The following is a 27,154-nucleotide window of genomic DNA, read 5'->3' on the forward strand; positions in this document are numbered from 1 at the left end:
GGCGTCACCATCTCAGCTCGAGGCTAATCAATCAGAAAACTGAGAGAAGACACAGAGAAAAAGTCTCTCTTTCCCAATTCAAACACAACCTTTCTTTCTTATTAACACTGTGCCATACAGAGATGCTGCAGGTTTGTTCTAAGTACAGAAAGCAAAAAGTGTGAAAGCATATTACTTTTGCATAGAAACAAAAAAAGGAAAAATGTGGGAAAGGATTCCCACCAGTCCTGCCCCAGGGTCACCAGGGTGCACAGGGACACCTGCTTCTTTCCCAACACATAGGAGAAAGCCCAACCCCAGCATCACCGGTGCCTCGGTTCACCCGGCCACTTGGTTGTTCCTGGTGGGGGGGTGGTGCCTGGAGCGTCTGCCTGAAAAGTGCTGCTGTGGGTGGCAGGGTGATGGAACAAGGGGAAAGGCCACAGGAGGATAAAGGCTGTTACAGCAGAGAATCATCAGGACAGGGAAAATCTTGTCCAAGACCGTGGATGTAAAACTAGTAGCTCTGGGGACTCAGATTTCAATAAGCAAGTACAGTGCTGAAATTTTGGTAGAAACAACAAATGGAAAGGCTGTTCAATAGTGGAGAACTGTTCTTTTTTCCTATTTCAGGGTTGGGGGCTTCTATTCAGGGTCCACAAATGTTGGTCTGTATAGTCATGAGAAATCTGAGAAGTCCGTCCCTCTGAGGATTCTCTGGCACATGGGGGGTGATTCAGCATTAACCAAGGTGAAATGGTGGCCAGACCCTGGCTCACTAGCCTCTGGTCTCTCTGCTCCAGGAAGGCCTCAGTTCTTCTTGGCCTCCTTCTGAGGCTGGCCTTTGGTGGTTCCCAGGTTGTTCCACACCTCTGTGTACATTAGGGTCCCAGTGAAGACAAACAAGGTGCCCAGCCAATGCCACAGAGTGAAAGGGTTCTGGAAGTACAAGATGGAAAAGATGAGGCTCACAAACTTGCGTAGAGTCACGACGAGGGTGACGGTGAGGGAGGCGCATTCTGTGGTCAGGATGAAGACGCCCCAGATGCACACGTACCTGGAGGGGCAGGGTTAAGGTGGTTTTCTGTAGGCAACCCAGAGATCAGTGGGAGAACCTTCTGGCAAGGTTCTTGGCTTCAACATTCACGTTCTAGGAACCAAAAAACATGGGGGTTGGCTACAGCTGCCCTGAGGCACTTCCTTGCTAGAACAGCCTGCAGAATTCCTGGCCTGCCATTGCATTTGTGGATCCTAACTTGAAACTGCCTGAAAGCCTCCTATTATTCTTATCCTGGATTCTTGCCAGAGTTTACAGAGAAGTCGCCTCCCCAGTAATGACAGAAGGTAACCCTCTCGGTAAAGGTGATCACACCTCTTCCCAAAAAGAACTCTGTAGGGCAAACGAATGAGGTGACTTCAGAGCAATGAGGTCAATCTCAATCTGTTTCACTGTTTCAAAGACTCAGTGATTTTTATAATGGACCTAACGGTGGTTCCAAAGAGCCATTTTAAAAATTAGGTTTTAGTTAATTTGAAATTTCTTTGCAGGATTTTGTGGCAGCTTGTGAAACATCCTAGGACACTGGAAAACTCCATGTAGAAATCACAGCGCATTTCTGTCATATACTAATCCTTCATTACCCATTGATTTCTACACCTCCACCCAGAGCTTTTCCTTCCTGGTGCCCTGGGACTTACTGACCCTCCACACCACCAGCATCTCTTTCCCCCCTCTTCCCGCAACAAAGGAGCTCACTGGATGGGCCTGTCTGTCTCCTGCTTACTGCAGAAGAGATCAAGGCAAAAACGAAACTCATGGCACTGCACCATTAGAAGAAAAGAATAAACATTCCTATGCCAAAATACCACAGCAAAGGCCATATGGCAGAGGGGTGCAAAGGATACTGGGTGATGACATTCATGAGGAGGTAGAACCACATGATGGGCACTATCACACCAACCACTGGAACCTGATATAATTCTGCAAAGATTAAGAGGAGAGAGAGTTATATCACTTCTGACAGCTTATGTTTTCATCTTTTTGAACAAAGTAACACAGATGAACATAATAGAAATAGAGGCGTTATTTCTCTTGCAAATACCTTTGGATCATACACCACTTACTTGCCTTGATTCGAGGCTACACCAGCCTCAAGAGTCATTACATTGGTTTCTTAAAACAAATTATAATTTATTTTACTTTTAAAATAAACTCTTTACCGTTCACCTGAATAGGACCCCACTTTACAGAGAGACTGTGAAACACAGAGAGGTTCAAAATGATATGGTCTTAACTGACAGTTAACACAAGATGTAAGATAACCCATAACTAAATGCCATTTGGAAATATGTTCAATCCTTAATCAAAGAATTCTAAATTATACAAGGCTGTACCATTCTATATCTATTAAGTTAGCAATTAAACATTTATAAATAATATCCTAATCTGGCAAGGTGGTAGTGGAACTAGCAGCCATTCAGTGGGTGACAGTATAAGTTGGTGTTTTTTTGTTACAAATTTATTTAATTAATTAATTTATTTTTGGCTGTGTTGGGTCTTCGTTGCTGTGCGCGGGCTTTTCTCTCTAGTTGCGGCAAGCGGGGGCTACTCTTAGTTACGGTGTGCGGGCTTCTCATTGCGGTGGCTTCTCTTGTTGCAGAGCACAGGCTTCAGTAGTCGTGGCTTGCAGGCTCTAGAGCACAGGCTCAGTAGTTGTGGCGCACGGGCTTAGTTGTTCCACAGCATGTGGGATCTTCTCGGACCAGGGCTCGAACCCGTGTCCCCTGCATTGGCAGGTGGATTCTTAACCACTGCGCCACCGTGGAAGCCCTGGTGTTGTTTTAAAAATCAATTTCACAATATGCATTAAGGAGCCATAAAAGTATCGCTTCTTATTCTTAGGAATCAATCCTAGTTAATTCAAAAGAAAAAGGTTTTATATATTTTGCAGTCATATTTATAATAAGGAAAAACTCTGAATCAACCTAAATGTCCAATGATAGAGCAAGGACTATGTAAGCAAAGGGAAGCAAACTAGATGAGGCGTTATATACTTGACAAAAAAAAAAAAAATCGTAAAGATTATATATCATCATATAAAAAACTCAGAATGAAAGTGAAAAAGCAAGTATAAAATTATATCTACACAAGGATTACGACTATGTAAGAATGTATGCGAATAGAGTCAGGAAGGAAACTGGTAAAATGAAATTAGCTCACGTGTAGGGTGAGGAACTGTAACTTTCCTTCCTTTAAATACATTCTTATGTTAGTTTTATATCATGAGACTTGCACAGTAAATATGTGGGAGGAAATAAAATATCCAAGATCAGAGAATAAGGACATAGTAATCCTCGAAGGGTCAGTTCTTTTTATATTGCTAAATTGTTTGTGGGGCTTGAATTATACAGCATAACTGAAGAAAGTGTAACAAAGTGATGTTGAGATCCGGTTAGTAAATGAACATTAATTTTCTTTTGCAAAAAATAAAAATTCATATATATAAATAATTTATTAAAATTGTATGTCTGGATTAGTGGGAAATCCCCATAATTTGGTATTCTATTGTCTTTGAAACACTTAGCAAGTATTGAAATGAAAAGAAAGTTAACAAATGTTATTACTGTTTAATAACTTCAGAGATTCACTGTATCAATTTGCTGAGGAAAGACAATCAATATGAAATAAAGTATTTAGACAGATGTACAGTTCCCTTAGAATATTCAAGGATAACACGTTCATCTGAGACATTTAAGCAAGAGAAAAAAATGTATACTTAACTTAGGAATGATTCTAAAGATTCAATTTTTTAAAGGCAGACCTTAAAAAATTTTTTATAAAAATACCCATCCCTGTGACTTTTAGAAGGAGCATTCTAGTAACTAAATCAATATCAATCCTAAGGAATTTGATAATGTATTTATATCCAGCCCTTTGCTATGTGGGGACTCTAAGAGACCTTAAAAACCAGTGTCAAAAATCAGCTATATGTCAATTATACCTCAATAAAAAAAAGTCAGAAATGATTGAGTAATTCAGAGCCTTAAAAACTTTCTTACACACTGCCGCCATCACACACTTTTTTGCAGGCAAACGGGACAGGCAATTCTGCAAACTCAGAGAACAGTCACAACTTCACAACTTGTGACCAGATAGCAAACAAATGTTTTCTCAGCACCTACTGTCATTCTACAAAATACACTTACCATTTTAGGTCTGAGCAACATAAAGACGTAATTTTTAAAATGTGTATTTGTTCCTTGTGTATTCATTTGTCTGTATAACAAGCTATGTCTTTTAGTAGATAATCGGATTATATCAGTAATTTCTTTCAAGTTAACTGGCAATTATTAGTTAATTTATTAAATACTTTAAAAAGTAATAGCTAACTTACACTGTAGACATTTGAACTAATTTTGTTTACTCCTGCTGCATACCTACCCTGTAACTAGGAAAAAGCCCTGTCATCATTTTTGTTCCTCCTTGCTCAGAGGCAGCTCGGCCTGGATCTGTGAGCAGACTGCCTTTCCCAGCAGAGAGGGATGAACAGGAGTAAAGAAGCTGGACTGCTGCCCAGCTTCTCACGGCTCCAGTCACTGCAGTATTATTACTATTTGTTTGCATTCTCAGAACATCATACATTCCACCTTCAAATGCAAACACAAATTCCACAGCAAAACAGAAAATTTGAAGATACTGTCTTACTTCATTTGCAAATAATTGAGAAGTGCCTATAAAAGCTTTTGCTGCTGCAACCACTGATTAATGGCACTATATTCCAGGAAGGTGGAACGGGGACTGTTTCCCGGGGGGACAGATGATTTGGATAAGATCATGAAAACAGCAGTGGTCAAGTCGAGAGTAAAATGAAGACGCTGCCTCTGAACACTGTTAGGTAATTCTACTGGATAACCCCAAACTCACCAGAAGTATTGAATAGAACTGCGTGGTCATAAATGTCAGAAGCCAAGAAGATGAAACCAGGAAGTGGAAGGGCATGCTAGGGGAAGAAACATTTCATGTAAATTTAAATGCAAAAACATTATAGAAGAATTAGAGTATCTTTACAATGATTGAAAGTTTTACAAGTTGTTTAACAAGCAATATCAAGAAAAGTAAGTCAGACTTATTTGTTAAGTTAAAAGTATCCAGTGCTACTGACCACTTACATTGTAGGGCATGATATCAACCCCCAAATGACAGTTCTTGCCCTACGAAGTCTGATGGTCATTACACACAAAACAAAAAAATAGAGCCAGCATCCTTTCCTCAACAAAAGGGAATGGAAAATTGAAACACACAGTCATTCTGCCCAAAGGATCTGCTACATTTTACTATTTTTGAGAACGGTTCAACAAATATAACAGATTTAAAAATTATATGGAATGTGCAGGCAGATTTTAGGGAGTTCAGGAAACTAGTGGGAAAAGAGATTGGAGTATAATATGAAGTTAGGGATAAAGAAATGAAGACAAGAATAGAAAGAGATTGAAGAGGAAGGGGAAACAATAGGTAAGCAAAGATAAGGTGCTTGACAACAACCCACCACTACTACCACCACAATAATAAGGAATCACAGTAAACATTTACCAAGCAGTTAACTATACAGCAGGTACCATGCTAAAAGAAACACGGAAACCAAACAGAATGTTCCTTTATTTTTTAAATTCTCAGCTGCATACTCTAGTTCTAATTAAATATCTCAAATTGCTTGTCTGCAACTTCAGTACAAACGGTTGGCAGGGAAGGAATCCCTGAGATTACTGAATCTGGAGGCAATGATATCACCATGACCTTGAGGAGCCGGGCATTATTTCAACAGAAAAGACGGAGGAGAAAGAGGAAAGTTAGAGGAGGTGGCTCTAGATCAGCAGTTTCAAACAAGAAGCAAAAGCATATATAATTAACTAATTAAACTCTCCATCAAAGGAATAAAGCCCATCTGAGGGACTTACTCCTCAAATCCCATCTTCCCCAACTCTCCCAAATGCCTGGCCGTACATATTCTCCTTGGCATGGGATTTCTGAAACTTCTATTCCCTTTCTAGGTTTCCATATTGGTTTTAACTTGATTTCATCTATAGGAACATTGGGTTCCTTGTCCCTTGGGGTTGTTCCTGGTTGGCAGACATGTTCTGTTCACACTGACTGATGATGATCACCTCGTGTAGAGAACTGTGGCAGCCTATTAAAAGTGCCAAAGTCCGTGGGCCCCAAAACAGTTTATTGGATAATAAATTGATCCTTTGACTACATCAGAAGGATGACATATCACATTTGAAATAACATATTACAATAACAATAACAACTCAATAATTTTCATCTTCCCTGGGTTCAAGAAACTGCTTACGTTATAAAACAAAGCCTCCTTGGAGTGTTTCCCAAATTGTTTGTACAGAGTCTCTTGGAAAATACCCATCCTTGCTGACATCAGAAGAGCGAAAGTCAGTGCCCCAATACCTAAAAAGCAAACATCGAGTTACAAGATGCCTGCATTTGCTAACTTCCAGATCTTTTCTTAATGAACATTAAGTTCTACAAACATTACACACTAAATGTGGAACATGTACAAAATTTTAAAAGAAATAAAAATCAACCACAACACTATCTCTCTCTGTATATATACTTAGGTAGATATTTTATGCTGAGACAGGATCATAATGAATATATAATTTTATATCTTGCTTTCTTCATGACCTTTTTCCTGGATTTTCCTTCAAGTCATTCATTAAAATTTTTTCAAAAGTATGGCTGCATATTATTCTATCATGTGGATGTACCATACTTAAATGTCTTATAATAGGAGAATGGTTAGATTACTTCCAATTATTTCATCATTAACATCAACGTACATCCTAGTACACAAATCTTTAAACAAAATGTTGATTATTTCCTTAGGATAAACTCTCATAAGGGGGATTACTGAGTCAAAGGCTGTAGACATTTTAAAAACTCAATACATACACATACTTTTTTTCCCAGAAAGGCTGTGCCAATTTACCATAAACAGTTTATATGAAAATGGTTGCCCTACTGCATCCTCAGCAGCAATGAGAATAATCATTTATTATCTTGCCAATATAAGAGACCAAAATTAAAAGGTACTGCATTTTGGTTTCAATTTGCATTTCCTTGATTACTAGACTAGCAAGGCTGAACATAAGTTTACTGAACATTAATTTTGTCCCCATGAATTGTGTGTTCATGTCTTTTGCAAGTTCTTATTGGATAAAGTATCTTTCTAATAGCTGATAAAGAGCTTTCTATGTTAAGAACAACAACCTAAAGAGATAAAGTTTCAAAGTCAAGAGGCGAGGAGAATACAGTTCTTTCATTGCTACTTTTCTTCCATTTGGTCAGTCTCAATATCTTATTGCCATCACTAACTTTCCCCTCTCTATCATACACAGCAAGGGCAAAGCTCTATAGGAGTTGTTTAATTAATTCAACAAAGAGATATTTGTATTTTTAAAAACTCCCCAGGAGATTGTGATGATCCGTCAGGTTTGGGAACATTGCCACGTGGAACAGCTTATGAGGAAAATAAATCTAAGATTTAGAAATGGGTCCCTTGGAAATTTAAAGAGTCAACTGCTGTAATGTGCCCTCCTTTTGTAGAAGCTTCCACTCAGCAGACAGATCATAAAGAAATGGATGATACTCTATTGCTCCCAGAGAGTGTGATGGGCAACTAGACACAGAACTTTCTTTCTACACCAGTGGCAACCAAGAAAGCATCCATGCTGTAGAACACGCTACCATGAATACACACTTTTTTTTTTTTCGTTTCTTGAACACTAAGGTTCAGAGATAAATAATCCCAGATGCCTCTCTCTTCTATGGCATAATTTGTTTAGCCGAAGCTTCTTGCCAAGAAACATATCCCTTAGGAGAAACCTCTGAAAACAGAACTGCAGAGGCAATTAGCTTTATTGTAATTACTGTACTTGCCTAGCAACCACCATGCGAATGCCTGGAATCCATCATTCTCACTCGAGCTGGACTGGGAAGTCTAGGAAATAAGAAAAAATACGAGGTACAGAGACCAGAACTACATTCAAGGGGCCTCGATACAAGGGAAATATTTATGTTACCCATTTCCCTCTACTCTTCTCTTTCAGAGATTTAAATCCTTGTATTACATGAGCATTTACATTTATTATATCATTAATAAGTACCTGGGCCCCCAAGGCAAGTAGTGAATAGAAATCATTTGTGAACAGATTCTTACCACCTGCTTTGCTGACATGAAAGTGCAAATAAATATCCCCACAGACACCAGGGCAATGGAGGTATATTTGAATACACTGTATCTGCAAAAATAAGAAAAAGAGCACCTCAGGAAAGCACAGATACAAATTTCCACATGATGCTGACAGTCAGGTGGTTCATGAGAGCACACATCACCTAAACACAGTCAAGGGGATCACTTCCCAGCAGAGCCCACGTAAGTCTGTGCGCGAAAGAATCAGGATGCTGACGAGTTTCTAAACAACGCCCTTTCTGGTGGTGTTTAAGACAGTTTGTTTCCCATAGTTTGGGCACCAATAGATGGTTTCATCAGAAAACAAAGACAGACCAGACATGACAGCCCATCCTGCTCTCCAGTCCAGGATGAAAGCCTGATAGATCTTAAGGGATGCCTGTTGCTTCTCCTGGCTTCTGGGGCCCAGACCTGAGTGTGAAGAGACACAGCAGGCAGAGGAAGGACGGAAGGAATGTCAGGAACAAGCAGCAGGACTCCACACGCAGAAAAGAATTCAACTGTCCCTTTTCAGGGGAGGGGACTGTTTTTACGTCTCTTAAATATTGTTTTTAAATGTTGGCATAGTTGGATAAAGCAAGTAATATTAAACTAATAGGACTATTACCAGTAATAACAGCGGCATTTCACATTAACTAAAACAGTATCAATTAACATCCCTCTCAGGCTCTTGGTGATAAAGCAAAAGGCCTCAGACAGGAATGAAAAGAAGTTAAAACCTTACATCTGAAGTTTTCTACTCAAATACTTTGTATAGTTCTGGTCACAGCGCCTCAGAAAAAGGCCAACGGAACTGGCTGAGGGGCAGAGCAAGGGGCCAAGAGCACCGCGCTAGAGAAGAGGAGCGGGCCAGGACACAGGCACTGCTGCAGGCAGAGAGAAACATAAGGGAACTCTTCAGCCTGCAAAGATCAGACAGAGAGGTCTAAACAATAATGAAGGGCATGGTTAAGGTGAATACAGATTTGGTCTTCAAATCCTGGAAAGGGGAACACACTATAAACTTGAAGGGTGCTACTCAAGATAAACAAAAGGAGATAATTACTAATCCATGATATTAGACAGTTAGCTTACGGAAATTCCTGTTCTCTGGGTGATATAGACTGGAGAGAGTCAAAAAAGACTTTGAGGGCTTCCCTGGTGGCGCAGTGGTTGAGAGTCTGCCTGCCAGTGCGGGGGACGCGGGTTCGAGCCCTGGTCTGGGGGGATCCCACATGCCGCGGAGCGGCTGGGCCCGTGAGCCGCAACTGCTGAGCCTGCGCGTCTGGAGCCTGTGCTTCGCAACAAGAGAGGCCGCGAGAGTGAGAGGCCCGCGCACCGCGATGAAGAGTGGCCCCCGCTTGCCGCAACTAGAGAAAGCCCTTGCACAGAAACGAGGACCCAACACAGCCAAAAATAAATAACTTAATTAAAAAAAAAAAAAAAAAAAAAAAAAAAAAAAAAAAGACTTTGAGAGATTCAAGATGACAGACTAAAAATAAGCTCTTAAGGAAAACTGCAATGTTTAAGGCCCCCGACATTTGGGGTATGTCAGGAGAATACATTCCTTTTATAATAAGGAATTATATATTATACATATATATATGTATCCCTGCTATGCGCCAAAAATCAAAGGTTGGAAAGACCACAGGTCTGTCCCAATGTGAACTTTACACTACCAAGAAGCACAGGGGTCACTTCAAAGATAATGAACCTGACCATTACCTCCGTATGCATGAACAGAGAGAACCTAGAAAAGAAATCAACTACAATGGTGCTTATCTGGGGAATACATAAGCCTCAGGAGATAAAGAGCTCATGATAAGGAGCCTTTTCATGACACAGCCCTTATTACTTAAAAACTCTAGCTTCCCACACTGAACTGACAGCTACTTTCCAAGCTGGTAGAGTTTTAATACTTCGGGCTGGGTACTGAATACACTGAAAAGCAGGCACCAACTTGCACGATTTTGGTCTGAACAGTGAGGATGAACTTCCCCCTGAGAAGTGTTCCAGACTGCATGGGCTGTCTCTGCCCCACACACCTCTCCTCCCTGGGAGTGAGGCTCCGAATGAAGGTGAGAGACAAATGCTTGGAAACAGCATCCCAGATACTTCTGATATTTCCCAACCGTACCCAGAGAGAGCCACTGGTGACAGTTACAAAGAACGGTCCTGAAACTTTTCATTGCATCTTGTTTGGCCACTTGGGCCTTTGTTAGGAATTTTCTTTATAACACGTACAATTATTTCTTAGCTCGTTGTGTTGTACACTTCCTAGGACAGCACTGTCCCACAGAACTTCAGTGAAGCTCGCAATGTTCCACATCTGGGCTCTCCAAGATGGTCACCACTAGCCACATGTGGCTACTGAGCACTTAAAATGTGACTAGTGAGATGGAGAAACTATATATTTAATTTTATTTACTTTTTAATATTTAAATTTAAATGTAAATAGTCACATGTAGCTGGTGGTGACCATGTGGGACACTGAAGTTCTAGATCAATTGGCTTCGTAGATTAGTATGGTACTAGAGATTCAACAATGACAAGAGTTTATTAATTCTACACAGAGAATATGCTGCTCCAAAGCCACAGGTGGGGCCCCTTGCCTGGTCCACTGCCTCAGGAATGGGCACCACTGTCACAGACAGAACTAAGAAACAAGGCAGATGGCCAAGCGCAAACTTATCACTATGAGAAAAGGAATCCAGATGAACTTATGGCTGGGGCTCAGCTTATCCTTCCTATACACAAAATATAAAAGAGTATTGTTTACCTTTTCTTCAAAATGATAATTCCTAGAATCATGTTGGCAATCAGAGAACCCTGTGAAAAGAGACAACAGAGTTTTAGTGCACTAGGGAAAGAAGATAACACAATTCAAGATAAGTATGAACTGGGGCAAGGTGGGGGAAACAGCTGGAAAGGAGGAGGTTCGGATGAATGATCAGTGAGGTTCACTATGTTGTTAGGATGGCAAAAATTCCAAACTGTAACAATCTACATGTAAAATAATACAACATGTTAAAGTTGACAATGAGAATAAAAATGATCAATTCTCAATAAGGGGTCAAAGCTGAAGCTGGGCTAGCAGGAATGAAGTATGTTATAGACTTATTTTTGTCCAATTTCCCATCTAATTTATAAGAGCCTTTAATAAGCTTCTCCTCACCCACAGTTTGACTGAATGAAGTTGTGCAGGGATCTGTCTCTTGTCTGGAAAGTTGTCAATCAACCAGCAAGTGTCTATTGAAAGTCTATTCTGTGATCAGTGCTCTGAAGGTCATCTTAGTCATTATAATCAGCTCTGGAAAGTTGCTTTAGGGACCGCACATTCCATCTCACAAAAATCTCAGGCCACACAGAAAAGTTATAATTCCAATTTTTACCCATTTTGCATTCTTCTGCAATCCTAACTATATTCCCTCTTGAGTTCCTTTCCTGTTCTTCAGGGAACACTCTGTTCTTATTTATATGCAAACTGGCTCTCCCACCATGCATGAGGCAAAGATGAAAACCTCTGCTGCTTTGGGAGAAACCCTACCTTCATCAAGAATTTCCTTTTATGTAATTATCTGAAGTTTCTATTTTCAAAAATAAACAGAAAAGACAAGTATCTATATCATGTACTAGAAGTAAACGTAATTTCATGGAAGAAACAAAAAGTGATGAAAAATAAGTTAAATAACATTCATAGCAAGAATGAATATAAAACCAACCAGATGAAGAAAATTAAAGGTAAAATCTGTTATCCAGGGAAATTTTAACTTTCCTTTTATTAATCACCTGTAAGACCTCTGATAAATAAAAGTAAACCATCCACTTTCATATTTCTCTTTTTGCCCTACTTCTCAGATGAAAGCCAGCCTCTGCTTATTCATCCATGAGACCTATTCTTACACCCTAGACTTTACTCCTTATAGGCCCTTTCTACTTTTGTCATGTGTTTAATGGACCCACTTTGCTGCATTTTCCAGAGGAACAGGTTCACATGAGCCGGCAGACTTACAGATCTAAATATCATGTGCAGGGGCATGGCGATGTTGAGATTCAGGGCGTAGTTGTTCACCACGCTGACGGTGAAGAACATGGTCACCATTACGGCGTAGTACCTGAGAGGCAGAGACAGCAGCTCGTCACACAGGATCCACGATTTCAAGAAAATCAAGTAGAGAAGGAAATACATATTTTTGGTTAAAAAAGTATTGTGCTTATTTCCTCTGGATTAAAAGATCGTATCACTATTATAATGTGAAGTCAAGCACCAAGTACATATGAAAATACTTCACAAAGCCAGAATAACATGGAAAAAGTTTGAACTATAGAATGTGTTGCAAGAAACACTATTTTAATATTTTTCTAGTACGTACAGCAACTATAAACGAGGCTTCAAAAAGAGTTACCTGATGGACAGCAATAGGTTTTTTAAAGTGAATGGATAATTTTTATTATTGTATCAGTTCTTTGTGTATAATTTTCATGTAGCTCTGAAGAACTTAAAAATTGTTAAACTCTCTCAAATATTTCCTCTATACACTTGTTTATACTATTAATTTTCACTGTTTCTAAAGAAAAGATGTGCTAAGTCAAGGGTTACTTTCACCCTAGCAACTGTTAAAATTATCCCACCTTTTGAACCAGTGGCCTCCAAATTAATGAGGGCATCATTTGACTTGCATAGATTTGTATTTAAAATTAGGGCCCCTGTTTTTTGACAATGTATAGGTCTTTAAATAATAATAAAAAGCAAAAACTAAAAGAAATCCAGGAACTCTAATCATTTAGAAAGATAAAGGGATGAACACAAATCACAAGTTATAAATAAATTAATATTAATTAAATAATTTTTAAGATGCCTTTCATACATATCAGTTTAAACCATTTAAAATGCCAGTTTTTGGTAGATCAAAAGGGGTTGAACATCAGCAATTTCATATGATTCAACCTAATACATTCAAAAAGAGAAAAATAATATTTGAAGTACATGGTTAAAGAATGCAGGGCAAAAGTGAATAAGTGGTTCCATATTCTTCAGGAAATGTCGGAAGTCTGAGCACAGATCCCCATCCTTTTCACCTTCGCACATCTGGAGAAGGTGACAGCAGTGAGTCTCAAATTATCTTCCCTGACAAGAACCAATTTTGCGTTCCTGGTGAGGTAGGGGGCTATCTGCCCTCACAGGCAGCCACACCAGGGCTAAATGAACACAGTGTGGAAAGTCTGAAGAGCTTCACAAGGAATGCAGAACACAGTAATACACACATGCAAAGTTACTGGTGAGAGCTACTTCACAGCTTCTAAGTAATATACTACTGGTGATTTCACAAGCTTTCTTGCCCAATTTTCCTAGTTCCGTCTTGAAAAGATGCCATCTGGAAATAGAGGTCATCAAGTTCTTTCAGGATAATTAATTCCAACTATTCCACATCGCTACCTACATAGTATTGCCTAGAAATCGCTCATGGGGATGAATGACACAAGCAAGATTTTGATTAGGGCTTCCCAGATAGAAAATAAAATAGCCGGCACGAATTGCACACATGGGAGCATGGTTGTCAGGGCAGGTTCATGGGGAGCCTCCAAGGGCAGGTTAGGGAGTTTGGGCTTCACTTTGAATCTAATCGTGACCTGAGTGCATGTGGAGTGGGTGTCATGATACAATGGTAGGAAGCTGAAATGGAGGGATGAAGAGGTGATAGGCAGGAGGTCAGCCAACCAGGCTATTACTATAAAAGTCATGGCGAGAGTGAATACATTCCTGAACTACGCTAGTGGCAGCCAGAGAAGAAAGAAATAGTGGAAGGAGGAGGAAAGGACCAGAGGAATCAAAAAATGCTGGGGCTCCTACTCTGATATAAATGCTGGTCTTGGGAGCAGAAAGTTTTATGCAGATACTAAAGCCAATGGGGGAAGGGAAAGTATTCAGAATATTTAGCATCACCTTGGGATATTTAAAAATACAATATTAGTAACAAAATTCAGCCAGATTTTCTATAGCGGGCTACTCAGGAAGGCTGCAAAATAACACCAATGAATCTTAGCCAGTCCTTGGATGCATTCACACCAGAGCATCCCTCTCAAAGAGATGAAGTGACACTATCCTACTAAATACAACTGGACGGATTACACTTTGTATGTGTGTGGTTCTTTCTTTTTCTTTTAATTTAATTAAACAACAAGGACCTATTGTACAGCACAGGGAACTCTACTCAGTATTCTGTAATAACCTATACAGGAAAAGAATCTGAAAAAGAATGGATATATGTATATGTATAACTGAATCACTTTGCTGTACACCTGAAACTAATACATTGTAAATCAACTATACCCCAATATAAAATAAAAATTAAATTAAATTAAAAAAATACACTTTGACTTCAAGTCTCTCACAGCAAGAATGCTGTTTTCAATACACTGTTTATTATAAGATCTGCCCTGTTTTCTGTTTGGCCCCATGAGTATAGTTATGCAACTTTGGACTAATGGATGGAGGTCTGGAAGCAACAATTTTACCTTAGCTTGCCGTTCATTTTCTTTTGATTGAGGTGAAAGTCACATAACATAAAATCCACCATTTTAAAGTGAACAATTCGGTGGTATTTAGTACATTTACAATGTTGTATAACTACCAGCTCTATCTCCAAAAGCCATTAGTCTTTTAAAAGTAACAACGATACCACTCTTAACATATTTGATAACTTTACTAGCAAGAGGAAAATATGCATAACTGGTTAAAAATTGGTTGTTATACCAGGCCTTTGACCATATACCAGACAGACACAGACAGACAGACAGACAGACATACACACACACACACACATATATATAGTTGCCTCCATCAGAGTTATTTTAAGTGTCGTGGCAGGAATTTTATTCTAAAAATAGGCTCCCTGGAGTGTCACAGTGTATTAAATTCAGAAAATGAATTATTCTACTGATATCTTTGATACCAATCTTACAAAATGATGCCTCATATTCCTTTTATATAGGTACCAGAAAAGCTCTTAACTTAAAAAAAAAAAAAAAAAAAAAAAAAGGCTAAAAAGAGACTTCAATGTGCCATACCTTATTGGGATAACTGGATGCTTCCTTCCCAAATCAGCTTCAAAGAGGAAGCCTTCCACAGCGATAAATAAAAATTGTGCAAATGTCACAATGTTCCCGCATCCTGGATGCTTCCTGTGTAGTGAATAATAAAAAGAAAAAAAAGAAGACACAGAAAACTGAGATAAAGAGCACTAAGAATTGTTTTATTCATAGTTCAGAATAACAGGGAAGATGGATTTCTGTTACCCACTGTCCTTCTTTATTTCAGTTTTCATATCCCACGGATCACACACACTTAGCAACAGACCCACAGAGAAGAACGTCAGCTTTCTTCCTTTACTCTTCCACAGGTATAGCAGGCCACGAGTAAGAATGATAACGCTCGTTCCTAGAACTATGATACAACTTTCCCAGTAAACTGTAGGAAGGTGGTCATAGGTTCTCATTGAGATCCTCACTTAACCAAGAGGGCTTTAGTCCAGATCCTCGTCAGCTTGGGCACAAGGCCCAAGGTCAGAAATATGCTCAGGTCTCCTGTAATGTTTACATATCCTCCCAACCAGGATACCTCCGAGACTGCTGTCAATCAAAGACTCCTACCCAGTGTTAATGACAGGGATGTTACCTTAGACAGAATCCTCATGGAGGCAACAATGGTGGGGGACTGGGGGCGGAATCTTACTATTTTTCTAAGTATAAAGCAAGGGATATACACACAGCACATAAGTCCATATATAGTGTACCTGCAGAGGGATGATTAGGAAAAAATGTCTACAAAGGGTCTTTGGTGGGGCTGGGGGGAGGGGCAATAATGAAGGCAAGACTGAGGAGCACTGCGGCTGTCTTACTAGTCTCCACCGCCCTTAACGCAAACGTATCAGGGACTCAACAAACGTTCGTGGAATTCAATGGAACCTCTTCAGTGATCCACTTAAGGGTTGGGGAATCTTCCACAGTGACTGTTAGGAGCAAATCTACAAGGCAGAAAAATTCCTCTGACATCCCTCTTGAGGCACTCTGTGAAAGTCAGTTACTTAAAATGTTGTGGTTTTCTTGAGCTTGTCCTCCATGAGGCACTGCCCAATCACTGGAAGAAGGACAAAGGGAGCAGTTGTCTTTGCTCTCCTGAGGCCTCCAGAGTTCCCACATTACCAAGAATCCCATATTACGAAATATAGCGCCCTTTTCTGTATTTTCATCTTCACCAAAGACATTTACCCAAACCTAGTGATTAGAGGGATTTAACTGTATTATTGTATATTAATATAATGCTATTCATTAAAAACAGCTCCATTCTCTATTGGTGGTATTAATATCAAACAGCAACGCCAAGGATCACATTCCTAAATACTCCCATCAGGCATAAAAATAAACAACGCCAAGCATAAGCCATTCCCGTACAGAGCTGTGCTTACCACCGGAAGCGGAACTCTTGTTCCGCTTTAGGCTCTACTACCTATGAAGGTTTCCTTGAAAACTACTGCTCTCTATCCAATTCAACGTTTTCTTTTAGCACTCCTTATGTTTTGAGGGACAGGGCTAAACGTTGCAGGAATCCATAAATAACCATGTAAGACATTTACCTCATTCTAGGAGCTAATTAAAACCATTAGCCTAAATATGAGTGACAGGAGAGGGAGCTTTAGCTCCAGATAGCTCCTGGCACAGGGCTCTTCAACTCCGGCTAGGCTGCTCTTTAACAACCGTAAGCCTGAGAAGCCTCACCCTCCCAGATGAGGTGGGGCTCTGGATGTGAAAGCTTGCTTCCCACTAGATCCTAATGTGCATCCAGAGTTGAAAACCACTAGTGCAGGTCTGGGGAAAGGGCTTGGAGGTGTGTGTGTGTGTGTGTGTGTATGTGTGTGTGTGTAAGATGCACAGGTAATTCTTACCTGCTGTCACAGGGTTGACAGCCAGTCCACAGTGCTTAAAAGCACACAATGACATGCCGGATATCCAGCTATGCTGCTAACCTCATGACAGTAGAAGTTTATTACCCTAAGTTTAGTTTTCTTATCTTTAAAATGGGAACAGTATTAGGGCCTATCTCATTGGTTTATGGTAGAGTAAATAAGCCAGTCCCTGAAACGCACTTAACAGAGGGAAAAAGGCAAAGACTAAAACACTAGGATACCTTCAATCTAAGTATAGGAACCGTTTTAAAGAAATTTATGTTGAGCAATTTTTCTCACCTGTAAAATAGAAGTGATGTGTTTTTAACGTCATAGTGAGGAGTCAATGAGAAAATATACATAAATCGCCAAGCACAAGACTTAGTCCAAAAAGAGCTCATTATACTTCTTGTTTTCCCTTCCATTTTCTCTTTCCTGAAAGCTTAGGACAATTCAATTAAAGAGTAATTATCAAGAACCTATTGTGTGTGCAGGCAGGTGCTGGCTGAGAGGGAGCTGCCAATTGAATGAGACCTGATCCCTGCCAAACATGGACTATGAGACAGTAGGAACCCAGTGCCCTGTGGGGATGGTTAGAGGACCATCCTATTCATCTTCACACCACCAATCTCTGGGCACCGAGTCTGGCTTTCACCCAAGCAACTGAATGAATGTGGGATGCCTCACTTTAAGCAAACATGATCTAGAATATGAGGACTGTATGAAAGTTAAAAATAAACTATTTCAAAAAATGATTCACTTCTAAAGTGTATTCTTCATAGGATGTTTTAAAAGGCATCATAATAGGATCATATCAAGGTGGCAGAGGAGTAGGACATGGAGCTCACCTTCTCCCACAAATGCATCAAAAATACATCTGCATGTGGAACAATTCTCACAGAATATCTACTGAACGCTGGCAGAAGACCTCAGACTTCCAAAAGGGCAAGAAAATCTCCACATAACTGAGTAGGGCAAAAGAAAAAAGAAAAAAAGAGAGAGAAAGGAATCCGGATGGGATCTGCACCCCTTTGGGGGAGTTGTGAAGGAGGAAAGGTTCCTGCACCCGGGGAAGTCCCCTCACTGGTGGCAAAATCAGCTGGGACAGAGGGGGAGCTTCAGAGTCTCGGAGGAGAGCGCAGCACCCTGTTTGCAGAGAGAGACCTGCATAGAAGGTCAGTGCTGCCAGCACTCCCCAGCTTGGGTCGCTTGTCCCCTGGGGAGGGTCGGGGCTGGGTGCTGAGGCTCAGGCTTCGGAGGTCAGACCCCGGGGAGAGGACTGGGGTTGGCTGTGTGGAGACAGCCAGCACACCCTGCGGAAAGGGACAGCAAATACCCAAACCAAAAGCCGCCCTCACGCCAAAAAAAACTAAACCCACACAAGCTACGCAAGGACACTCCCGCATATAAATAGCCCTCCAAGACTACAGTAGATAATTGTTCCTCCTAAACTCACACAGTAAGAGAAATACAAGCAAAATGAAGAAGTAGAGGAACAACTCCCAGTTAAAAGACCAAGAGAATTCCCCTGAAGAAACAGACCTCTTCAGTCTAATAGATACCAAGTTCAAAAAACAGGTAATGAAAATACTGAAAGAATTAAGAAAGGCTATTGACAGAAATGCAAATTACTGTAAAAAGGAACTAGAAACTATAAGGAGGAGCCAAGAAAAATTTAAAAATCATTTGCCAAGACAAAAGCTGAGGTAAAGGCAATGAATAGAATGAATAATACAGAAGAAAGAATAAGTGATCTGAAAGATAGAATAATGGAAATTACCCAATCAAAACAGCAGACAGAAAGCCAAATGAAAAAAAAAAAAATGAAAGCAATAAAAGAGACCTGTGGGATAATATAAAGCATGCCAATCTACATATAATAGGGATTCCAGAAGGAGAAGAAAGAGAAAAGGGGGTTAAAAATGTATTTGAAGAAATTATGGCTAAAAGCTTCCCAAACCTAAAGAAGGAAACAGATATCCAGATACAGGAAGCACACAGGGTCCTAAACAAGATGAACCCAAACAGACCTTCACCAAGACATATAATAAAAATGGCAAAAGTTAAAGAGAGGATTCTAAAGACAGCAAGAGAAAAACAAAGAGTTAATTACAAGGGAACCCCCATAAGGCTATCAGCTGATTTCTCTACAGAAACACTGAGGGCCAGAAGGGAGTAGCAAAATATATACATAGTCTTGAAAGGGAAAGATCTGCAGCCCAGAATATTCTACCCAGCAAGATTATCATTTAGAATAGGAGGAGAAATAAAGAATTTCTCAGACAAGTAAAAACTAAAAGAAAACAGCAATTCTAAAGCTATCCTAAAAGACACATTGAAAGGTCTGCTCTAAATAGAAAAGAAGCAAGAAGATACAGGAAGGAGGAAATCACAACTGGAAAGTAAATCACTTAAATTAGCCAGTATACAGATCAAAAAGAAAAAACAAAACCTACTTGTGAAAGTGAAGATAAACACAAGGAACAGCAAAAGGATAAACATGAAGATGTAAAAAAGACGTCAAAATCATAAAATGTGGGGAAGGAGGGTAAAAAAATTCAGATTCTTTTTTTTTTTTTTTTAGAATATGTTTGAGCCTATATGACTATCCATCTAAAGCAAGCAGATACAGGAAGGGGGGTTAACATACTTGAATAACAGGGCAACCATAAATCAAAAACATACAATAGATTCACAAAAACCAAAAAGAACACAAGCATAAAAGGAAATCATCAAACCACAAAAAGAAAAACAAAGAAGATACAAAGAATCAACTGGAAAACAAGGTTTAAAATGGCAATAAATACATATGTATCAATAATTACCTTAAATGTCAATGAACTGAATGCTCCAATCAAAACACATAGCGTGGCACACTGGATTAAATAAACAAGAGCCTACAATATGCTGCCTACAAGAGACACACCTTAGGGCAAAGGACACACATGGATTGAAAGTGAGGGGATGGAAAAAGATATTTCATGCAAACGGAAATGACAAGAAAGCAGGAGTTGCAATACTCATATCAGACAAAATAGACTTTAAAGCAAAGGCTATAAAAAAAGATAAACAGGGATGCTATATAATGATAAAAGGATCAATACAAGAAAAGGATTTTACAATTGTCAACATATATGTACCTAATATAGGAGCACCCAAATACATAAAACAAATACTAATAGACATAAAGGGAGAAATTGATGGGAACACAATAATAGTAGGAGACTTTAACACTCTGCTCACATCAATGGACAGAGATGCTAAATGATACAACAGAACAGTTATATTTAATTGATATTTGCAGGATATTACATCCAAAAAAAAACCCAGAACACACATTCTTTTCAAGTGAACATGGAACATTCTCTAGGAATGACCACATACTAGGGCATAAAACTCACCACAACAAATTTAAGAGTATAGAAATTATTTCAAACATCTTCTCTGACCACAGTAGTATGAAACTAGAAATCAACCACAGGAAAAGAACTGAGGAAGAATACAAAAAACGATTACATGGGGACTGAACAACATGCTACTGAAAAACCAATGGGTCAACAAGGAAATCAAAAAGCAAATTAAAAATTACCTTGATACAAATGACAATGAAAACACAACCGTACAAAATCTATGGGATGCAGCAAAAGCAGTTCTTAGAGGGAAGTTCATAGCAATACAGGCCTTCCTCAAAAAATAAGAAAAATTTCAAATAAACAATCTAACCTACCACCTAAAAGAATCAGAAAAAGAAGAACAAACAAAACCTAAAGTCAGCAGAAGGAAGGAAATAATAAAGATTGGGGAGGAAATAAATAAGATAGAGATTAAAAAGACAATAGAAAAAAAATCAATAAAACCAAGAGCTAGTTCTTTGAAAGGGTAAACAAAACTGACAAATCTCTGGCCAGGCTCACCAAGAAGAAAAGAGAGAGAACCCAAATAAACAAAATAAGAAATGAAAAAGGAGAAAGCTCAAGTGATACCACAGAAATACAAAAAACCATAAGAGAATACTATAAACAATTACATGCCAACAAATTTGACAACCTAGAAGAAATGGACAACTTTCCAGAAATATACAGCCCACCAAACTGAATCAAGAAGAAATAGATAATTTGAACAGACCAATCACTAGAAGAGAAATCGAATCTGCAATTTAAAAATACGCCCTACAGGGACTTCCCTGGTGGCCCAGTGGTTAAGACTTCATCTTCCATTGCAGAGGGTGTGGGTTCGATCCTTGCTCAGGGAGCTAAGATCCCACATACCTCATGGCCAAGAAACCAAAACATAAAACAGAAAGAAATATTGTAACAAATTCAATAAGACTTTAAAAATGGTCCACATCAAAAAAAAAAAAGCAAAAAAACTCCCTACAAACAAAAGTCCAGAACCAGATGGCTTCACAGGCAAATTCTACCAAACATACAAAGAAGAACTTATACTGATCGTTCTCAAACCCTTCCAAAGGACTGAAGAGGAGGGAACACTCCCACAGACATTTTATGAAGCCACCATCACCCTGATATCAAAACCAAAGATACCACCAAAAAAAGAAAATTACAGGCCAATATCTTTGACAAATATAGATGCAAAAATTCTCAACAAAATATTAGCAAATTGAATTCAGCAACACATAAAAAAGATCATACACCACAACCAAGTGGGATTCATCCCAAGTTCACAAGGATGGTTCAACATAGGCAAATCAATCAATGTAATACACCACTTTAACAAAAGAAAAGTCGAAAACAAAATAATCATCTCAACAGATGCAGAAAAAGCATTTGACAAAATTCAACACCCATTCATGATAAAAACTCTTACCAAAATGGGTATAGAAGGAACATATCTCAACATAATAAAGCCATTTATGACAAACCCACAGTCAATATAATACTCAGTGGTGAAAAGCTGAAAGCCTTCCTGCTAAAATCTGGAACAAGACAAGGATGCCCATTCTCACCACTTCTATTCAACACAGTATTGGAAGTCTTAACCACAGCAATCAGACAAGAAAAAGAAATAAAACGTACTCAAATTGGAAGGAAAGAGGTAAAATTGTCACTATATGCAGATGACATGATACTATATATAGAAAACCTTAAGGACTCCACACAAAAACTACTAGATCTAATAAATGAACTCAGCAAAGTAGCAGGATACAAGAATAACATTCAGAAATTAGTTGCATTTCTTTATGCTAACAATAAAATATCAGAAAGGGAATGTAAAAAAGCAATACCTTTCAAAAATCACACACACACACACACAAAACCCCTAGGAATAAACCTGACCAAGGAGGTTAAAGACTTATATGCTGAGAACTATAAAACATTAATAAAGGGACTTCCCTGGTGGCGCAGTGGTTGAGAATCTGCCTGCCAGTGGAGGGGACACGGGTTCGATCCCTGGTCCAGGAAGATCCCACATGCACCGGAGCAAATAAGCCCGTCCACCACAACTACTGAGCCTCCGCTCTAGAGCCCTAAGCCACAACTACTGAGCCCGCGTGCCACAACTACTGAAGCCCATGTGCGTAGAGCCCATGCTCCACTACAAGAGAAGCCACTGCAATGAGAAGCCTGCACACCACAACAAAGAGTAGCCCCTGCTCGCTGCAACCAGAGAAAGCCTGCGTGCAGCAACGAAGAACCAACACAGCCAAAAAAAAAAAAAAAAAAGACTTAAACGTAAGATATGACACCATAAAACTCTTAGAAGAGAGCATAGGCAAATCTCTGTAATAAATCATACCAATGTTTTCATAGGTTAGTCTCCCAAGGCAACAGAAGTAAAAACAAAATAAACAAATGGGACCTAATCAAACTTACAAGCTTTTGCATAGCAGAGGAAACCATAAAAGCAAAACAAAACAAAACAACGAAAAGACAACCAACGGAATGGAAGAAAATATCTGCAAATGATGCAACTGACAAGGGCTTAATCTCCAAAGTATACAAACAGCTCATACAACTCAACAACAACAAAAAAACAAACAACCCAATTGAAAAATGGGCAGAAAACCTTAATAGACAATTCTCCGAAGAAGACATACACATGGCCAGTAGGCACATGAAAAGATGCTCAGCATCAATAATTATTAGAGAAACGCGAATCAAAACTACAATGAGGTTCCACCTCACACTGGTCAGAATGGCCATCATTAAAAAGTCTACCAATAACAAATGCTGGAGAGGGTGTAGAGAAAAGGGAACCCTCCTACACTGTTGGTAGGAATATAAATTGGTGCAGCCACTATGGAAAACAGTATGGAGGTTCCTCAGAAAACTAAAAATAGAATTACCATATGATCCAGCAATCCGACTCCTGGGCAAATACCTGGACAAAACTATAATTCAGAATGATACATGCGTAGGACCTGCACAGAAGGGGAGAGGCAGGATGTGGAAAGGAGGGCATCTGGAGTGTGGTGATCCAGAGTTTGGAGAGCATACTGGACACAGCAAAAAATTAGAGTATCTGCAGAGGAAATCAAGAGAGTGATCAACATTAATGTCTCAGAAGATCGGAAGAGGAACCAAGATGGCGGAGTAGAAGGATGTGCTCTCATTCCCTCTTGCGAGAACACCAGAATCACAACTAGCTGCTGGACAATCATCGACAGGAAGATACTGGAACTCACCAAAAAAGATATCCCGCATCCAAAGACAAAGGAGAAGTCACAATGAGACGGTAGGAGGGGTGCAATCACAGTAAAATCAAATCCCATAACTGGTGGGTGGGTGAATCACAGACTGGCAAACACTTATACCACAGAAGTCCACCCACTGGAGTGAAGGTTCTGAGCCCCACATCAGGCTTCCCAACCTGGGGGTCCGGCAACGGGAGGAAGAATTCCTAGAGAATCAGACTTTGAAGCCTAGTGGGAATTGATTGCAGGACTTCGACAGGACTGGGGGAAACAGAGACTCCACTCTTGGAGGGCACACACAAAGTAGTGTGCACATCGGGACCCAGGGGAAGGGGCAGTGACCCCGGAGGAGACTGAACCAGATCTACCTGCTACTGTTGGAAGGTCTCCTGCAGAGGTGAGCGGTGGCTCTGTTTCACCTTGGGGACAAGGACACTGGCAGCAGAAGTTCTGGGAAGTACTCCTTGGCGTGAGCCCTCCCAGAGTCTGTCATTAGCCCCACCAAAGAGCCCAGGTAGGCTCCAGTGTTGGGTTGCCTCAGGCCAAACAACCAACAGGGAGGGAACCCAGCCCCACCCATCAACAGTCAAGTGGATTAAAGTTTTACTGAGCTCTGCCCACCAGAGCAACAGTCAGCTCTACCCACCACCAGTCCCTCCCATCAAGCGTCTTAGATAGCCTCATTCACCAGAGGGCAGAGAGCAGAAGCAAGAAGAACTACAATCCTGCAGCCTGTGGAACAAAAACCACATTCACAGAAAGATAGACAATATGAAAAGGCAGAGGGCTATATACCAGATGAGGGAACAAGATAAAACCCCAGAAAAACAACTAAATGAAGTGGAGATAGGCAACCTTCCAGAAAAAGAATTCAGAATAATGATAGTGAAGAAGATCCAGGACCTGGGGGGAAAAAAGGGAGGCAAAGATCGAGAAGGTGCAAGAAATGTTTAACAAAGACCTAGAAGAATTAAAGAACAAACAAACAGAGATGAACAATACAATAACTGAAATGAAAACGACACTAGAATGAATCAATAGCAGAAAAACTGAGGCAGAAGAATGGATAAGTGACCTGGAAGACAGAATGGTGGAATTCACTGCTGTGGAACAGACTAAATAAAAAAGAGTGAAAAGAAATGAAGAAAGCCTAAGAGGCCTCTGGGACAATATTAAACGCAATAGAATTCACATTATAGGGGTCTCAGAAGGAGAAGAGAGAGAGAAAGGACCAGAGAAAATATCTGAAGAGATTATAGTCGAAAATTTCTCTAACATGGGAAAGGAAATAGCCACACAAGTCCAGGAAGCGCAGTGAGTCCCATACAGGATAAACCCAAGGAGAAACACGCCAAAACACATACTAATCAAATGGCAAAAATTAAAGACAGAGAAAAATTATTGATAGCAGCAAGAGAAAAACAACAAATAACATACAAAGGAACCCCCATAAGGTTAACAGCTGATTTCTCAGCAGAAACTCTACAAGCCAGAAGGGAGTGGCATGATATACTTAAAGTGATGAAAGGGAAGGACCTACAACCAAGATTACTCTACCCGGCAAGGATCTCATTCAGATTCGATGGAGAAATCAAAAGCTTTACAGACAAGCAAAAAAGCTAAGAGAATTCAGCACCACCAAACCAGCTCTACAAGAAATGGTAAAGGAACTTCTCTAAGTGGGAAACACAAGAGAAGAAAAGGACCTACAAAAACAAACCCAAAACAATTAAGAAAATGGTCATAGGAACATACATATCGATAATTACCTTAAACGTGAATGTATTAAATGCTCCAAGCAATACATATGCTGTCTACAAGAGACCCACTTCAGACCTAGGAACACATACAGACTGAAAGTGAGGGGATGGAAAAAGATATTCCATGCAAATGGAAATCAAAAGAAAGCTGGAGTAGCTATACTCATATCAGATAAAATAGACTTTAAAATAAATAAAGAATGTTACAAGAGACAACGAAGGACACTACATAATGATCAAGGATTAAGGATCAATCCAAGAAGAAGATACACTTATAAATATATATGCACCCAACATAGGAGCACCTCAATACATAAGGCAACTGCTAACAGCAATACAAGAGGAAATCGACAGTAACACAATAATAGTGGGGGACTTTAACACCTCACTTACACCAATGGACAGATCATCCAAAATGAAAATAAATCAGGAAACAGAAGCTTTAAATGACACAATACACCAGATAGATTTAATTGATATTTATAAGACATTGCATCCAAAAACAGCAGATTACACTTTCTTCTCAAGTGTGCACAGAACATTCTCCAGGATAGGTCACACCTTGGGTCACAAATCAAGCCTTGGTATATTTAAGAAAACTGAAATCATATCAAGCATCTTTTCTGACCACAATGCTATGAGATTAGAAATGAATTACAGGGAAAAAAACGTAAAATACGCAAACACATGGAGGCTAAACAATATGTTACTAAATAACCAAGAGATCACTGCAGAAATCAAAGAGGAAATCAAAAAATACCTAGGGACAAATGACAATGAAAACATGACGATCCAAAACCTATGGGATGCAGCAAAAGCAGTTCTAAGAGGGAAGTTTATAGCTATACAAGCCTACCTCAAGAAACAAGAAAAATCTCAAATAAACAATCTAACCTTACACCTAAAGGAACTAGAGAAAGAAGAACAAACAAAACCCAAAGTTAGCAGAAGGAAAGAAATCATAAAGATCAGAGCAGAAATAAATGAAATAGAAACAAAGAAAACAAGAGCAAAGATCAATAAAACTAAAAGCTGGTTCTTTGAGAAGATAAACAAAATTGATAAACCATTAGCCAGACTCATCAAGAAAAAGAGAGGACTCAAATCAATAAAATTAGAAATGAAAAAGGAGAAGTTACAACAGACACTGCAGAAATACAAAGCATCCTAGGAGACTACTACAAGCAACTCTATGCCAATAAAATGGACAACCTGGAAGAAATGGACAAATTCTTAGAAAGGTAGAACCTTCCAAGACCGAACCAGGAAGAAACAGAAAATATGAACAGACCAATCACAAGTAATGAATTTGAAACTGTGATTAAAAATCTTCCAAGAAACAAAAGCCCAGGACCAGATGGCTTCACAGGTGAATTCTATCAAACATTTAAAGAAGAGCTAACACCCATCCTTCTCAAACTCTTCCAAAAAATTCCAGAGGATGGAACACTCCCAAACTCATTCTATGAGGCCACCACCACCCTGATACCAAAACCAGACAACGATACTACAAAGAAAGAAAATTACAGACCAATATCACTGATGAATATAGATGCAAAAATCCTCAACAAAATA

The 27,154-nt window shown here is 39.5% G+C and overlaps 1 protein-coding gene across 1 annotated transcript in view; it reads right to left on the reverse strand.

Moving 5' to 3' along the window:
• Positions 1 to 65: 65 nt before the first annotated feature.
• SLC35B4 (solute carrier family 35 member B4) overlaps positions 66 to 27,154 on the reverse strand; it is a 38,909-nt gene continuing 11,820 nt past the window's right edge. Inside the window, exons 2-10 of the mRNA XM_082473124.1 lie at positions 15,291 to 15,404; positions 12,235 to 12,337; positions 11,002 to 11,051; positions 8,211 to 8,292; positions 7,931 to 7,991; positions 6,330 to 6,439; positions 4,904 to 4,979; positions 1,885 to 1,960; positions 66 to 1,036 (exon numbers count right to left, since the gene is read on the reverse strand). Of these exons, the coding sequence (XP_082329250.1) occupies positions 790 to 1,036; positions 1,885 to 1,960; positions 4,904 to 4,979; positions 6,330 to 6,439; positions 7,931 to 7,991; positions 8,211 to 8,292; positions 11,002 to 11,051; positions 12,235 to 12,337; positions 15,291 to 15,404 (919 nt within the window). The 3' untranslated portion in view covers positions 66 to 789. The remainder of the gene's footprint in view (positions 1,037 to 1,884; positions 1,961 to 4,903; positions 4,980 to 6,329; positions 6,440 to 7,930; positions 7,992 to 8,210; positions 8,293 to 11,001; positions 11,052 to 12,234; positions 12,338 to 15,290; positions 15,405 to 27,154) is intronic.

This window comes from Balaenoptera physalus, assembly GCF_965194825.1.
Source record: "Balaenoptera physalus genome assembly, chromosome: 8".
Lineage (NCBI taxonomy): Eukaryota > Metazoa > Chordata > Mammalia > Artiodactyla > Balaenopteridae > Balaenoptera > Balaenoptera physalus.